The sequence below is a fragment of the Caretta caretta genome, chromosome 2, assembly GCF_965140235.1.
Source record: "Caretta caretta isolate rCarCar2 chromosome 2, rCarCar1.hap1, whole genome shotgun sequence".
Lineage (NCBI taxonomy): Eukaryota > Metazoa > Chordata > Testudines > Cheloniidae > Caretta > Caretta caretta.
In genome coordinates this window covers 94383212-94400107 of record NC_134207.1, presented here as the reverse complement: position 1 = coordinate 94400107, position 16896 = coordinate 94383212, and the positions used below count along the sequence as shown (strand labels likewise).

The window sequence follows — 16896 nt, the reverse complement described above, 5'->3', positions numbered from 1 at the left end:
CTTATTTACTACTCAGCGTGAGTTAAAGAATCATCATCTGGCCAAACATTATAATTACTGTCATAACAATGCAACTACTTCACTTGTGGTATATTACTGATCAAACCTTGTAAAAATGTGGAACGGTCGAATTACAGTAGATATCCCAACGAGATCACTTCCCAGATATAATGACCATATACCATTGTGCATTTGTACTATACTGTACTATGCCAGTTTGTTGTGTGCTGTACTACATTGCTTTCATCTGTCCCTTTAGACTGCAAGTTGTCTGGAGCAGAAACTTGTTATACACTTGGTGTTGCTTTACTGTAGAATATTATGTGCTGAGGGTTCTATAGCAACAGAAGCGCTAATGAAAAAACTTTTTGGCATTCAACATTTAGAACTTTCCCTTTCTCATCAGCAAACACTCCTTTTTATTTTATTGTATTTCTTGTCTTTTCTATTTCAATGTTTCCTTTTCTCCATGCCAGAACTGCTGTGTATTTGGTCAGCAATGCTCATCAGCTGTTTCATGGCTGGCATGTTATCCCTAGAGACTATGCTGTACCTGTCACCTTTGCAATGCAGTCAGTCTTGCCCAGCAGTAGGGATTCAGTCCCTTGCCAAACATCAGGCTTTCCAGTTATTAACGCTATCACTGTGCAATCTGATGAGCCAAAGATTTACTGGTTTAAAAACAACAGATTACATAAATTGCAACACATATGGCTAGAAGAAGAAAAAAAATGAATGTTTCTGAAAAAGAGATTTCCCCTAATACTTACTTACAAGTACTGCATCCATACTCAGATTCTAAAAATCTATTTCAACGTGATTTAATCTTTTAATTCCTTACTCTCAGTTGTATTTGAAAATTAGTTTGGCAGGTCTTTTGCCAAAGCTATTTCAAACCTCAATAATTCTCAGTACCTTTTGAGATAACCCCTGCTTTTCTTACCACACCCTCTACTTTTCTTTGATGTCAAGGTTTAGAAGTGTCTAATCTTATAATCACAATATCCCACCCAATATTTCAAGACATGTATAAATTCAGTTCTTTTGTCAATATCCATTTTCCTTCTTCGAACATATATTGTTGAAATAATCATCTAAACTTCCTAAATGGATCAAGAAAAGTAATATATTATATTATATATATTATATATGTATTCTATATATATGTAAAAGACTCTTTTATGCTCTTCCAATCCTGGTGAGTCTGAACCTTTATGTAAATTATAGCAGATTCAGGACAGCTCTAATTTATATCAATGGTTTCTCACGGCATGATTTCGGCACCCAGGGATTATGATGGCATTGGCACATCCTGTCTATTTCTGTGGTTTCTTTCTCCAATCACACCCCCTATGTGGAGCTGTGCAAATAACAGATTTTTTGGTTCACTTGTAATTCTGAAAAACTGTTTTGGGACAACTCAAAGACAATCATTTTTTGAAATTTTCAAACAATTGAAAAATCAAAAAATAAAATTTCATTTCCATTTTGAGCAGTATTTAAACATTTTTATTTAATTAATAAAACTAAAGGAAATTTCAAGAGGAAAACTCATTTTGAATCAAAAAATCAAAAAATGTTTTGTAAATGTTGAAACAAAACGTTTCAAGGAAAGGATTTTTTTGTTTGTTTTTTACACAATCAGGTGAAACTGAAACAAATTAGTGAACCATTCTGATGTAGCTGAATCTACATTTTTGGCAGAAAAAAGTTTTGTTTAAAAATTTTGGCCTGCTCTACCCCTGAGTCCTACACAACCTTGGGATGCCCTTCAGCCCAGAGAAATCATCAAGATGCCAATTAACCTAGTTTTATGGCTGCTTTGTGCTGCTGGAGTGGTGCAAATTGACAAAAGTGAGATTAAAAATTTGACTCTCACCCTTTTACAGGAAAAAAGAGAGCAGTCAGGATGGATTGCATATAGATGGAAGTTGGAACTAACACTAACCCTTGCAGTTCTGCTAAAACCAAATTTTATAAACCAGATGCTAACAACACTGCCAGAAAACATTGCCGTGGCAGAGAGAGCTTAGTGAAGATAAATTTCAGAAGTAAGTCCATGCCAACTCATCCATCTAGTACTTGTTTGTACATTTATTTTGAATCTGTTGCTAATATATATTGAGAAAGAGAGAGAGAACACATACATCACCTCTTCATGTGAGATACATGCTTTATTTTTACGTTAGGGTTGCTGCATTGTAAAGTACAGAGCCACAACACAGTGATAAAATCACCTTTAATAAGTGTAAATAAAAAATAGATAACAGCAGAAAAGGTGAAATAATTAATTAGTACCATATAAAGTTTTCAGTGTGTATGCCAAATGAATAATATTAACAATAATAACACTTAACAGCAACTTTCTCTTAAACACATTTCCCTATTTTCCACAGGTCTCAAATAGGTTAGAATTTCAGTGGGACAGAAATATTACATAAAACTTTTAGTTATACTGTTCCTATCGTGTGGATAGCATTGTGACATCTAGTATTAACACCTATACAGTACTTAGAAAGTGATCACATAAGTTAAAACACAGCCAGATCACTGTAATTCTTTTTCTGTCACTGTTCCTCTCCCCCCACACAACCACAAACATAAAATTCACTCTCTATATGTGGCTCCTTGTCATATGTTCATAATATGTGGATTCCAAGCATGATATTGTGGCAGATTATCCATCTAAACATGCAGAGAGAAGGAGGGAAATACCTGAAACAGATTTTTCATTCCCTCCCTCGTAGGAGGGAAATGTGACCACATCTTTCCCTGTGGTGATGGCAGATATTTTACCTCAGTGGGACCAGTAAAAGGCACACAGCCAACGTATCTGAGCCATCCCCTCTATCCTGTTTAGAACACCATTTATACTTATTGTAACCCCTGCTGAGTCTTCATCGTCCGTATGCCATCAAATATATTTCTTGACTCTGTCCATTTCGGTGATATATGGACAATTTGCACTGTGGAACCTCAGGTCCAAGTTTCTGCACTATAATATTAAAATGTTTTTGTTTTTACTGTTACTCATATATATTACTGTAGGGCCTAGTTATAAGGTCTTTTCACTTAGGGCTACTGGTAGGAATTTCAGAAGCACCTAAGGCTGAAAATCAATAGGACTCATGCTCCTAAGTTCTTTTGAAAATCCCACTCTTTATATATTTATAACCTTTATCTTAAAAATCATTTTTGTCTGGTAATTATACAAAGCGTGGACTGTATACATTAAATATATAAGTAATTAATCATTATATTGTAATAGAAAGAGTGAGCCTGAAGCAGCTGAATAATAAAGCTGAAATAATGCAAACACATATCTTTCAAACAAATAACTATAAAAATATAATTTGCTAAACAAATGAAACTCCAGTTTGTTCTTCTTTTGAATACAAATTCTACAACATACACATTGTCAATGCATCCAGAAAATGCATCACTTCTTTTTTGTACATAGTTTTCTCTATAATAGGTTTGGCATAAATGATTTAATAGGGACATAAACTATGGTTTGTGGATTCTTCCTGACCGCTGCTGAACTTGGATAATCAAGTGATTTTTTTTGTTTCAGAAACCTAAATATATTATCTATATCTATATCTATATCTATCTTTAAAGAGATTTAAATAAATTGTTTATCAAAGCTACTGCAACACTGGAGTCAAAATAAACAAACTTTTTAAACAGCACGGACATATGCTGAAAAAACTAAATAATCCCTTCCGGTATAAATTAATAATCCTGAAATACACTGGACAAAATGACTTCAAAGGACAACATGCATACGTACGTATGTACATACATAAACAAAGCCTCATAATTACCTAACAGGGCTGTTCAAGATATCAGGGTCATGGGCTGCAACTGTTCCAATGATGGTGCCAACCTTTGCTGCTTCAGACACTACCATGGAATACAAATGGGAAGTGAATACAGGAGGCTCATCCACATCCTCCACAATTATCTTCACTGTTGTCATATCGCTAAAGGGCCCCAGACTTTGAAAGCGAGAGTCAACATGCTTATTTGCTGCTTCTATCCTCAGTGTATAGCTTGTTTTAGCTTCAAAATCCAGCTCCTAGAAAGAGAAAGTTATTTTGAAATTTAATTACTAATTAAATAGATGGTGCAGCAAAGCTCTTGCATTTACAAATGTCAGTATAGATATATATAAAGAACTCTGCCACTGGTATCCAGGCAGCATTTTTGACTGGCAGATCACTGAAAACTACTGATCTTTAGCATTTAGCTTTCCACTATTTGCAGTATGTCCCTTGGTCTAATCCAAGATATTTTGATTGATTCTAAGGCTGCCAATTAAAGCTAAAGTTATTTTCCATCAGTGCATTAATTTAGTAGTTATAAAACAACAGGCAACTGCCAAGGGAAAGAGCAAAAATTCAACAGGAGAAGCCAGTGCTGCTTAACCAAAATGGAGTGAGAGTACAAAACAAAAAACAAAACTTTACCATGTGGTTTTAATGAACACTTATTGAAACGTACAAAGACAAATGAGATGTACTCTCTGAAGGGGATTTTCAAAAATGCCCGGCATTGGACTAACTCTGCTCCTACTAAAGCTGATGGCCAGTGATGACTATTTTTGAAAATCCCTCTCTACGGATGAAATCCCTGTGATTTCCCAGGGCCAGAATTTTGCCCAATGTTTTTAATGTGTGTGACTCCTTCATTTTGTGTTATGAGTATTTACCATCCATATAATATCACTTTATCATTTCCTTTTTACTACACTGTCTAGGGCCACACATTTGGCAGGAGCTACTCACTAGAAATTATCATTTAAAAGACTACAACAATTGGACAGAATTTTGAGACAGTGTTAGGAAGATACTGACCAATGGGATGGTCCAAATGCAGAAGCAGTTTGGATACAGTGCACTGCCGCAAATCAGCATCACACTGTATTGTCTGCATTGTAGCATATTGCATCTGGATGTAGCCCAGAGAACATTTGATCTAGACTATTTATCAGTCTATGCAAAAGTTGCTTCACTTGGTTTTGCCTCATTAATATCCACTATATAAATATATTTTTCGCAGACAATACTATATTAGAAGTCAATAAGAAACACACAGCACTCAATATTCCAGACCCAATAATCTTTTCCAGAACACAAGTATATGATTTGGATAGTAGCCTCCATGAAACTAGAGGACAAATTTTACTGATGTTGATATTACATCCTGCTGCAAAAGAAGTCCCTGAAAGAAAGAAGTGAATTAATATCAGTGATATGCCCATACTCTACAATGTAATGTCTCTGGCTACCATGAAGGTCTGAGCCGGATAGAGTCAGGATGCACTGAGTGCCTAGCTACCGAGCTGCCTTCTACATTACAGAAGCATTCATTTCTAGACAACAATGAAGGGACTGAAGCCTTGCTAAGTCTGCAGTTTGGTTAATCAGCTACACTTTCAAACTATATTCATGAGACTATAAAATACTTACAGAAAATTGGTATGATTGTACAGATACTGGAAACAATTGTTAACATCTGAAATGCCCTGCGACAATAACCTGCTGATATCTGCAAAACGTCTTTATACACACTTGGAGGAACAGTATTTATGGGAATTATTAGCCAAATCAGAACCAAAACATAAATCTGCTAACCTGCATACATTGTAGGCCAATCTCTCCTCTCAGTTACACTGATATATATATCCAAAGTAAGTCCATCAAAGTCAACGGTGTTTACATTAATTTTACAGTCCAACCTGAAACAGTGTATATACCTGCATAAATAAGAGAAGAATTTGGCCTATTGTGTTCAAAAGGAGATGAACTTTTCTAAACTCCATGTGGAAGTTCACTGTTTTGCTGAATAGGGATGGGCTTAGACATGTGCTTTAAGTTATGCATTTAAAGAATTGGTAGGGGAAGTAGAAGTGTGTGGCAACCTGGGCAGCAGTGACAATGAGATGGTCAAGTTCAGGATCCTGACACAAGGAAGAAAGGAGAGCAGCAGAATAAGGACGCTAGACTTCAGAAAAGCAGACTTTGACTTCTCAGGGAACTGATGGGCAGTATCCTCTAGGAGGTTAATATGAGGGGGGGAAAGGAGTTGAGGAGAGCTGGCTGTATTTTAAAGAAGCCTTATTGAGGGTGTAGGAACAAATGACTCTGATGTGGAGAAAGAATAGAAAATATGGCTTAACAGTGAAATCTTCTGTGAGCTTAAACACAAAAAAGGAAGCTTACAAGAAGTTGAAACTTGGGCAGATGACTAGGGAGGAGTATAAAAATATTGCTCAAGCATGCAGGGATGTAATCAGAAAGGCCAAGGCACAAATGGAGTTGCAACTAGCAAGGGAAGTGAAAGATAACAAGAAGGGTTTCTACAGGTATATTAGCAACAAGAAGAAGGTCAAGGAAAGCATGGGACCCTTACTGAATGGGGGAGGCAACCTAGTGACAGATGATGTGAAAAAGCTTAAGTAGACAATGCTTTTTTTGCCTCGGTCATCACAGACAAGGTCAGCTCCCAGACGGCTGCACTGGGCAGCACAATATGGGGAGGAGGTGAGCAGACCTCAGTGTTGAAAGAGCAGGTTAAGAACTATTTAGAAAAGCTGAACATGCACAAGTCCACGGGGCCAGATGCAATGCATCCGATGGTGCTGAGGGAGTTGGCTGATGTGATTGCAGAGCCATTGGCCATTATCTTTGAAAACTCGTGGCAACCAGGGGAGGTCCCGGATGATTGGAAAAAGACAAGTATAGTGCCCATCTTTAAAAAACGGAAGAAGGAGAATTCAGGGAACTACAGACTGGTCAGCCTCACATCTGCCCTGCAAAAAATCATGGAACAGGTCTTCAAGGAATCCATTTTGAAGCACTTGGAGGAGAGGAAGGTGATCAGGAACAGTCAACATGGATTCACCAAGGGCAAGTCATACCTAACCAACCTGATTGCCTTCTATGATGAGATAACTGGCTCTGTGGATATGGAGAAAGTGGTGGATGTGATATACCTTGAGTTGAGCAAAGCTTTTGATACAGTCTCCTACAGTATTCTTGCCAGTAAGTTAAAGAAGTATGGATTGGATGAATGGACTATAAGGTGAATAGAAAGCTGGCTAGATCGTCAGGCGCAACGGGTAGTGATCAATGACTCAATATCTAGTTGGCAGCCAGTATCAATTGGTGTGCCCCAGGAGTCGGTCCTGAGGCCGGTTTTGTTCAACATCTTCATTAATGATCTGGATGATGGGATTAATTGTACCCTCAGCAAGTTCATGGATGACACTAAACTGGGGGCGGGGGTAGATATACTGGAGGGTAGGGATACGGTCCAGAGTGACCTAGAAAAATTGGAGGATTGAGCCAAAAGAAATCTGATGAGGTTCAACAAGGAGAAGTGCAGAGTCCTGAACTTAGAATGGAAGAATCCTATGCAGTGCTAACAGGTTGGGGATCGACTGGCTGCAGAAAAGGGCCTGAAGATTACAGTGGATGAGAAGCTGGATATGAGTCAACAGTGTGCCCTTGTTGTCAAGAAGGCTAACGCCATATTGGGCTGCATTAGTAGGAGCATTGCCAGCAGATTGAGGGTTGTGACCATTCCCCTCTATTCAGCAGTGGTGAGGCCACATCTGGAATACTGCATCCAGTTTTGGGCCCACTACTACAGAAAGGATGTGGATGAATTGGAGAGAGTCCAGCAGAGGGCAATGAAAATGATTAGGGGGCTGGGGCACATGATTTACGAGGAGAGGCTGAGGGAACTGGGATTGTTTAGTCTGCAGAAGAGAAGAATGAGGGAGGATTTGATAGCTGCTTTCAAATACCTGAAAGGGGGTTCCAAAGAGGATGGATCTAGACTGTTCTCAGTGGTAGCTGATGACAACAAGGAGTAATGGTCTCAAGTTGCAGTGGGGGAGGTCTAGGTTAGATATTAGGAAAAACTATTTCACTAAGAGCATGGTGAAGCACTGGAACGGGTTAACTAGGGAGGTGGTGGAATCTCCATCCCTAGAGATTTTTAAGGCCCAGCTTGACAAAGCCCTGGCTGGGATGATTTAGTTGGGGTTGGTCCTGCTTTCAGCAGAGGGTTGGACTACATGACCTCCTGAGGTCTCTTCCAACCATAATCTTCTATGACTCCATGATTCTATGTTTAATGATTTCTTGAATCAGAGCCTAAAGCATTCAAAAAACATGTCCAAGTCAGTCATTCTGAGCAGTTCAAGTATTAAAATAAAGTAGATTCTCTTGATCTACCGTAATTTTGATATATGAGTGAACTGTTTTTTTAATTTTTGTTACAAAAACAAGTACAGTTATTTTGAATCTCAACCTCCATTTAGTTTTACATCTGAAATACAACAATCTGAGGAATCCACATGTGTCAGCCATTCAGCATCAGTATCCATGGTGCCGCTATCATGATGTAGCATGGCAGGCATTTTGGTACATATGGTATCTAAGAGAAGTTCCAGAAACAGGGCAATGAAGCAACTGATATGATATGCTGTGCATCAGGCTTACAGAGAGAACAAGAAACCTGCCATGTGTTAAGGCTATTCTTATTTTCTAGCGCAACTACCCATACCAGTGAAATAAATTAGGTTCCAAACAATGGCATAGAGAGGAGGGAGAAAATGTTAAAGATAAAAAGCTGATATGTTTCGAGCAAAGCCTGGGAACTCTGAGGCAAAGGGCACACAAATTCTGTAGCTAAGTGTTTGAATTCTGTGGCACTGTGCTGTGGCCGTGGCAGCTTCATTTACAATTAGAAAATTGAGGTTTTAATGAGCTAGCTATGCAAATGAATAATACAGTCAGTACACTAGCCCCATTCCATTTATTTTTATATTAATTTCAGTTTAACATGTAGTGTCCCAACATTTTCAATCTGTGGCTGGTGATCGTACTGACAATGTTTAACTGAATCATAAAAATCATCATGGGGGTAGCTGGAGCTTGTGGCAGCTGGGCAAAGGTGTGACATAAGTTGCATATTTCTGCTAAAATGCTCAGGAATAAAAGAGTTAACATGTGTTGCTATTTAACTTAAGATTTCAGAGTTTAAAAAAACATAAAGATGAATAGGGCAGCTCACACCCCTCAGAGCTAATGTTTTAGGCTGTCTGAAGATTTGGGAAAACGTCAATCTATTGGTTTGCACTTGCTTCACATTTTCAAGCCTATGTTCACAGTTATGAGGCCAGAAACACAACTTCAAAACAGAAAGAAAATATTTTATTCTGGAACATATATCTGTAGGTTTTAAGGCTAGAAGGGACCACTGTGATCATCCATTCTGACCTCCTTATAACACAGCAATACAATTTCCCTGTATTTTATTCCTGCCTCAAGTCCAATAGTGGTGCATGAATTAAAGCAGTGGAGGCCAGTATGTCCCTTGGCCCGCGACGCTTCCAGCAGCTCCCAGTGGCCTGGAGCAGTGAACCGCAGCCACTGGGAGCCGCGATCAGCTGAACATGCGGACGCAGCAGGTAAACAAACCAGCCCAGCCCGCCAGGGGCTTTCCCTGCACAAGCAGCGGAACAAGTTTGGGAACCACTGAACTAAAGCATATCTTCTAGAAAAAAAATCCAATCCTGATTTCAAATATCCAGTTATGGGAATCCCTCACAACCCTTGATTTTTTTTTAAAAAAGTGCCTTCTTTCTAGTTTGAATTTATTTAATTTCAACTTCCAGTCACTGGTTCTTGTTACTCCTTTGTCTGATAGATTGAGAAGCCCCTGTCACAGTTCCAGGGTTAACTGAACTGCTGCTGCCTCTGGGATCTGCTCAAGGGCTCCCCTGTAGGTCTCATACCTCCAGCCATCACCTCTCTGTGAGTGGGGACCTTCTTCCCTCTTCCTCCAGACTAGGGATTTAGGTTTGCTGCCCCCCTTGTAATTCACTATGATTATCCCAGCAGCCTGACCTTAGTCTATTGCCCGCTGTTCTGCTCTTCCAGTGACCAGCCAGTTTTCAGACAACAGTACATTTATTTACGAAAAAATCATTACAGAGAAAATATATCATAAACAGGAAACAGTCTACACACATAGTCGCTTACCAAGTGTTACCCATCTTCCGCTCGGAGACCCTGGTAAGTTGAAAGTCCTTTAAAACCTTCCAGCAGGGTTTTCCCTCTGGGTTACAAATTCATGTCAATTTAAGGATCTAAATGAGAGGCACTCAGACAGGTCAGAGTGAGCCTTTATACACAAAGCTCTTTCTTTGACTCATGGACCTGTTGACTGTGGTCTGAAACAGAATATGCAATTACCCTCAGGGAGTGACAGTTTTTTGGAGTTGTTTACCTGTCCTGAGATTTGCAGTAATTACACCCCACTGACTTTAATTCCTGGAGGAGGCTTGGTAACTCTCCTCCATAGAGCTAGAATACAATTCCTAGCTCACAAATGTTTATAAATATTCCCTGTGACAGAGTCTGACACATATCAGTATAAGTTTTTTGAAGTTTCCATGCTTCCCAGGTTTCACATTTGGTGTACACACACACCTTTATCAAATTTCTTTTCCTCATGTAACTACTCACAGATGCTGAAAATTCATCCTTTAACCTTCTCTTTGTTATGCTAAATACAGTGACCTCCTTGAGTCTTTTATTGAAAGGCAGGTTTTCCAATTAAATCATTCTGTTGGTTCTTCTCTACACCCTCCCCAATTTTTCAGCATCCTTCTTGAAAGTAAGGACACCAGAACTGGACATGGTGTTTCATCAGCAGTTGCAATGTCGCAGTGTCAAATACAGAGGTAATTTAACATCTCACTCTATAATTCTGCAACAACCAATATATTCTGTGGGTGAAATTCTGGCTTTATTGGAAGCAATGGCAAAACTTCCACTGACTCCAACAGGGCCAGGTTTTCACCCTATGTCAAATTCTGATGCTGCAGAATCAAGTAATTCACAGGACCATATTATGAGCTAGAAACACTGGACACAAAATGTATATGTGTTTTATATGTATGTATATGTATATGGGGTTTATTTGTATACTATATATCACCTATTGCTAACTCTCTGCTGCATGGCCCTGGGAGCAGTTATTTTAAAAAAAATACATTCATTTTATGTTTCAAATGTCCCTTTGATTTTAGAATTTTAGGTTGGTTTTAGGTTGCATACAATACTTAAACAGTGGGATATGTTGAAGTAAGATGTTTTAGATTACAGGAGGACTTCATCACACATGTGGAAATATATTACCAGGATGCAGAGTAAAATATCTTTCTATTAGATATTAGTGACCAGCTAACATCGGTGCCAAAATCAGCACTCCAAAGAAAAAAAAGATTCAGAAGGAATTCCATTTTAAAAGAAAATGTGTAAACAGTACAATATACCTCATCAGATAAACTCTGCAAAGCCTCATTCAAATAGAGCAGGGCACAAGAAGTTAAAAAAAAGTATGATTCAAAGGTCAATTTTCACAGATATTCCTGTTCTTATGTGCAGTTCATAAAAATGATTTAAATTAAAATTTTTGGTAAGTTTAAAAATTAAAACATATCTAGGCCTTTGGTTTGCTTACCACACATTAAGCAATATTGCCACATTTGGCACATTGACATGCACCTTTATTTTGTTACCATTTATTGGCCTCTTTTTCTAAGGGCAGAAACAGACTTCTCTTTTAGATTGTAATTCAAGGATACAGGAGTGATAGAGGATGCATTGTGAAACAGTAAAGGGCAAATAAGTTACATATTCATAAGAGAGAGGTAGTTCATTATTGAGAAGGATGAATGACTAAAGTCATGTAGTTTACATATGTTTTACAAGCAGGCTTACTAGGTTTCAGAGTAACAGCCGTGTTAGTCTGTATTCGCAAAAAGAAAAGGAGTACTTGTGGCACCTTAGAGACTAACCAATTTATTTGAGCATGAGCTTCTGTGAGCTACAGCTCACTTCAGAATCTGAAGGGCAGTGAGACTGCAGTATGGGGCATTCAATGCTAATAGTTTCCTAAACTTACAGGGACCCTTGCTAAAGAAATATGGTCTAAAAACTTTTAAAATACAATTTTGATGGGAAAATGCATTTAGTAATATAGTGTAGACTTTGTTCACAGAAATAATTATACATGTTTAAGAAAGAAATTGGGCTCATCATTAATTCTTGTGAATTGCCAGTCCTGGAAGGTGCTGGGCACCTTCGATGAGATGATGGAAGCCTTCAACTCTCAAAGAAATCAGTGGTAACTATGGTAACTAAGCACCCTGCAAAAGGTGTTCAGCACCTGACCCCCAGAAAAGGGCATTTCCCTCCTGTGAAAATTTAGAATTTTGGGGAAAAAAAGTCATCCCAAATCAAGAGAAAAAGTCAAATATTCAACATTTTTCACAGGAGGAAAAATTGTGAAAACTTCTATTTCAGGAGAACTGAAGTGAAATATTTCAGCTTTCAGGACAGACTGCCTCCCTGCCTAGTTTTGCATCAAAATTTTCAACAGAATCAACACCTTCCCACAGAATGATTCAGTTCCCTCAAATCTGTATTTTTTGACTGAATAGTGTTCTGTCAGAAAATTTTCAAACTGCTATACTCACTACCCTTTAGGAACAGAACCTTATTTTTCAAAACTGATCACCGATATCAAGAGGTGAAAAGGGAAAACATTACATTGTGGAAGAGAAGTGGTGACTGCAGGAGACAGCTTAAGTCTGTCTAGAATTACAGTTCTTCATTACACCATCCTTTCCAGGCCCCCCATTGAGTAAAACATTTAAATGCACACATTCCAAGTCAATGGGCCTGGCTGACCCAAAGTTCACAGAAGTCAAAGGAAGGAATCCTATTGAATACAATGGACTTCGGATCAGGCCATTGCTGAACAGAGACGGGATAACTAATGTGATTAAAATTAAATGTGTGTATAAGTGTTTTGCTGAACTGGGGCCCAGATCTCTGCAGAAATCACTGGCCTCATAGGGTAAAGAAAAAAGCATACAGTATATAATCCCCCTGACACCTCTGCAGGTACAAACTCAGAACGTATGGGGTGAGGTCCTGGGTCTTTCTGCCAATGTGGGTCTCTCCGATGAACTCATGACTCCCCCCACTGGTGATATGGATTAGTCGAACTGCTACCGTAATAGTGGCACCTCTTAAGAAATAATGGATGATCCATCCTAACTATGAATATTGTACTCCCTTCATAAATAAGTATAAATTACCAAGCACTTCAATAAACTTTATATAAACAATAGCAACTATAAACACAAAAAATGCAAGGAACAAGTTATATTAAATAAATATATATTAATATGGCTAGATTTGTAAAATATATAAACAGGTATCCATAGAGGACACCATAAAACTCTTCTTTTTTTGTCTTTTTTAGTCACTTAACACAACCACTCAAAGTCTCCCTGATTTTAGTTGTTAAGTCATCCTGTGATGTTGCACTCCATATGTTTATGGAAATATGCTTATGAGTGTGAATATAATGTAACTAAAATATGCTTTATGCAAAAGGTCTCTTGTAAGGTATCATTACAAAGCTTATAATGACAGGTTTCAGAGTAGCAGCCATCCGCAAAAAGAAAAGGAGTACTTGTGGCACCTTAGAGACTAACAAATTTATTTGAGCATATAGTAAGCTTATAATCTACTGAGCGTGTTCACCCCATTTGTATGAATGTATCATTCTTGTATCTGAAGCTAGAAATATGAAGTGTTACTCTGAAGTCCTATTGTAACTATGCAAAGTGTGGGCCATTAATGGTGGCTTGGAATCTTGATGGCTCCCATTAACTAGGACAATTGGTTATAAATTGCTCTGTTTACTTGTAAGCCTTCCTGTATATGTGTGTGCCAGACAGTGGGTAATGAAGTCTCACAGGACATGTGAACATGTCACACGATATTGGAATCCATCTTAAACCTGGTGCTTTTCCATTTCGAAGGGAGGATGGGAACCCAGAGAGAGACAAAGGATTGCCACCTTGTGACAAAAATAGAAAAGGGGGTGGAACAGAACAAAGTGGGCTGCAGTCATGAGAAATCCCCTAGTTACCACCTGAGCTGGAACTAACAAGAACTGCACCAGGGGAAAGGATTGCGCCCAGATTAAGGAGTCTAGTCTGTGAAAGAAGCTTATCGGAACATCTCTGAGGGTGAGATTTATCTGTATTCAGTTTCTTAATGTATTAGGCTTAGACTTGCGTGTTTTGTTTTATTTTGCTTGGTAACTTACTTTGTTCTGTTATTACTTGAAACCACTTAAATCCTACTTTTTATACTTAATAAAGTCACTTTTGTTTATTAATTAACCCAGAGTAAGTGATTTATATCTGGGGGAGCAAACAGCTCTGCGTATCTCTCTATCAGTGTTATAGAGGGCGGACAATTTATGAGTTTCCCCTGTATAAGCTTTATACAGAGTAAAATGGATTTATTTGGGGTTTGGATCCCATTAGGAGCTGGGTGTCTGGGTGCTGGAGAAACGAATACTTGCTGAGTGGTTTTCAGTTAAAGCCTGCAGCTTTGGGGGCATGGACCAGACCTGTTGCAGCAGACTAGTGTGTCTGGCTAAGGCAGGGTTCTGGAGTTCCAAGCCATCAGGGAAAACAGGCTCAGAGATCGTTTCAGCACATCAGGTGACAGTCCCAAGGGGGTCTCTGTGACCGAACCCATCACACATCCTCTAACATGTCAGTCCCAAGTGCAGGTACCTATTTGTGGTGCAACTCTAGATACTACAGGCACTATGGTCTGATGTGTATTTTGATTGTGAGATCGGATGATCTGCAAATATCAGAAATAGCTTTTCAGCTCTAACCCCTCCTCACACTGGGTGACAAGATTACTTATAAGCTTTCTGCTTTTTTTCCTGCTAGGCTGTGGCAGCTGTGGGGCAACTTTAAAAAAATCAGTCAATCTTCTGAGGGGAGATGGATGCTCCTTTCCTCTCTGGCTCTCTTCACCTCTTCCCCCCACCCCTTTCTTTTCCTTTTCAACTGACACCCCAGAAGGAGGAGCTACCTCCTCTCTCCCAGGCACCTGTTCTCTGGGTAAAGAACTAGTCAGAGCTCCACTCTTTCAGGACATCTGGGATTGCTACTTTATTTCCTTCCCTTGAGCTTCCTCTTGGTTTAAGGGACGGTTGCCTGGCAACAGGGTAGTAACCCTTCTGGGATGCAATCTTCAACCCTGGCTGGTCCCAGGTAAATTTCATGGGCCTCCTTATGGTATGGGAGTTGAGAGGTGGGGGTTACAAGTATATTCCAGATTTACTTCAGTAGTCTATCCCAGTATACTATAGTATATGAAGCTCCTGGCATTTCCTGTCTATATTAGACAACTCAAAGAAAGCACTCTTGAATGCATGTTCCACATGCTCATATAATACATAAATAAAAAGGTCTACCATTTAGCACTCAATCATTATTTAGATCTTTTAAATTGTTCATGCTCATAATAGTAATAGTGGAATCTGCCTGCATAAATTAGTTTATGAAGAATATTTATTTTTGAGAAGAATATATTTCCTTGATTAAAGAAAATAATCCTTAAAAAATTACTAACTGATTTTTTTTTTGCTAAAATACTATCCAGTGGCTTGTAAAAACAATCTGAATTCAGTCCAGATATTTATACATTGCAAAACAATCAGCAATTTTTCAACAATGGAGGAAATATGTTTGTTGATTGAATTACTAATTAGCTATCAGGAAATGATGAGAACAGATTTTCAAACCCATTGTCAAGCCAGTTACTAGGATAGCTAATTCAGCAGGTTCTAATTTACTGCTAAAGGAGGACCCAACCTTACAAATACTTTCTAGTAAAAGTAATGCTCAGTACTGAGTAAAATTCAGTCCTGAACAGGGGGCCAGCAGAGGAATGTGTTCTACTCTACTGTGAGTAGTGCCATGCAGACTTCAATGGAACTACTTACAGTAGAGATTAAGATGTCCTGTTTTCCTGTTTTTCAGTCAATGTCGGGGGCTCAATTCCTGACTATCACAAACTTCTCGTGTAACCGTGGCAAGTCACTAAATATCTCTGTTCCTCAATTCCCCATCTGTAATATGGAGGTCATAATAAATCTAGTATGGGTATTATATAGGGATAATAATATTGTCTGCCTTGTCTTTTTAGATTACAAATTCTTTGGAGCAGAGACTGTCTCTTAGCATATGTGTGTACAATATCCAGCAAAATGATATCCAAATAATAAGATGAAGCAGCATCAGAAGGAAGCATTTGTAGGATCAAGCCCTAAGGGTTTGATTCTGCCTTAGGATATACTTCCCAAACTCTCATGCATAGGACATTTGTGCCTTCTATGGCAGGCTTTAAGGCAGAAAATCAAGATACACACTTCAGGTAATCTGGGAGGATGGAAAACCCTTTCTCAGTTATGGTATAAGGAATAGATCTTATTACTGACCTGGAAGAAACGTGTTCCAAAAAAGGTTAACTTTCAATATAGATAATGACGAAGACACTGCACATTACAAACACTAATAAAAGACAGAAAAATACACTGGAAAGATCTGCTGTTTTTTTTCTCTATCAATCTAACTAGCATATTAGATGCTTATATTATACAGAGCGTCATTTAACTGGCCTTCAGATTATCCCCTCATTACTGCATGTTATAACAGAAGCACAGTTTCCAATAAAACAATACCAAGCCAAAAGCTTACAAATCATTACATCAGTGTTGAAGGTTAAAAGGACAATGTATACTTTAGTTCTTTCTTCAGTACAGTGAATAGAGCTTGACAGCTTCATTAATATCTGCGCATTAGTGTTATCTGATTAGATCCTGTACAGGCTCCATTCATCTTGTCTTTTTTTATTTTCCCTTTCTTTTTTGGGGATAGGGATTTTGTCCTATCTGAAGGAAATTACAAAACAAGTCACCCAT

At 38.5% G+C, this 16896-nt stretch overlaps 1 protein-coding gene across 2 annotated transcripts in view; it reads right to left on the bottom strand.

Moving 5' to 3' along the window:
- Positions 1 to 16896, bottom strand: part of CDH7 (cadherin 7) — a 102732-nt gene that overhangs the window by 17773 nt on the left and 68063 nt on the right. For both annotated transcript variants that reach the window (XR_007355258.2, XM_048840169.2), the window contains exon 7: positions 3828 to 4081. Coding sequence is in view for 1 of the 2 variants with exons in the window: in XM_048840169.2 (XP_048696126.2) it covers positions 3828 to 4081 (254 nt within the window). In the remaining variant the exon portion in view is untranslated. The remainder of the gene's footprint in view (positions 1 to 3827; positions 4082 to 16896) is intronic.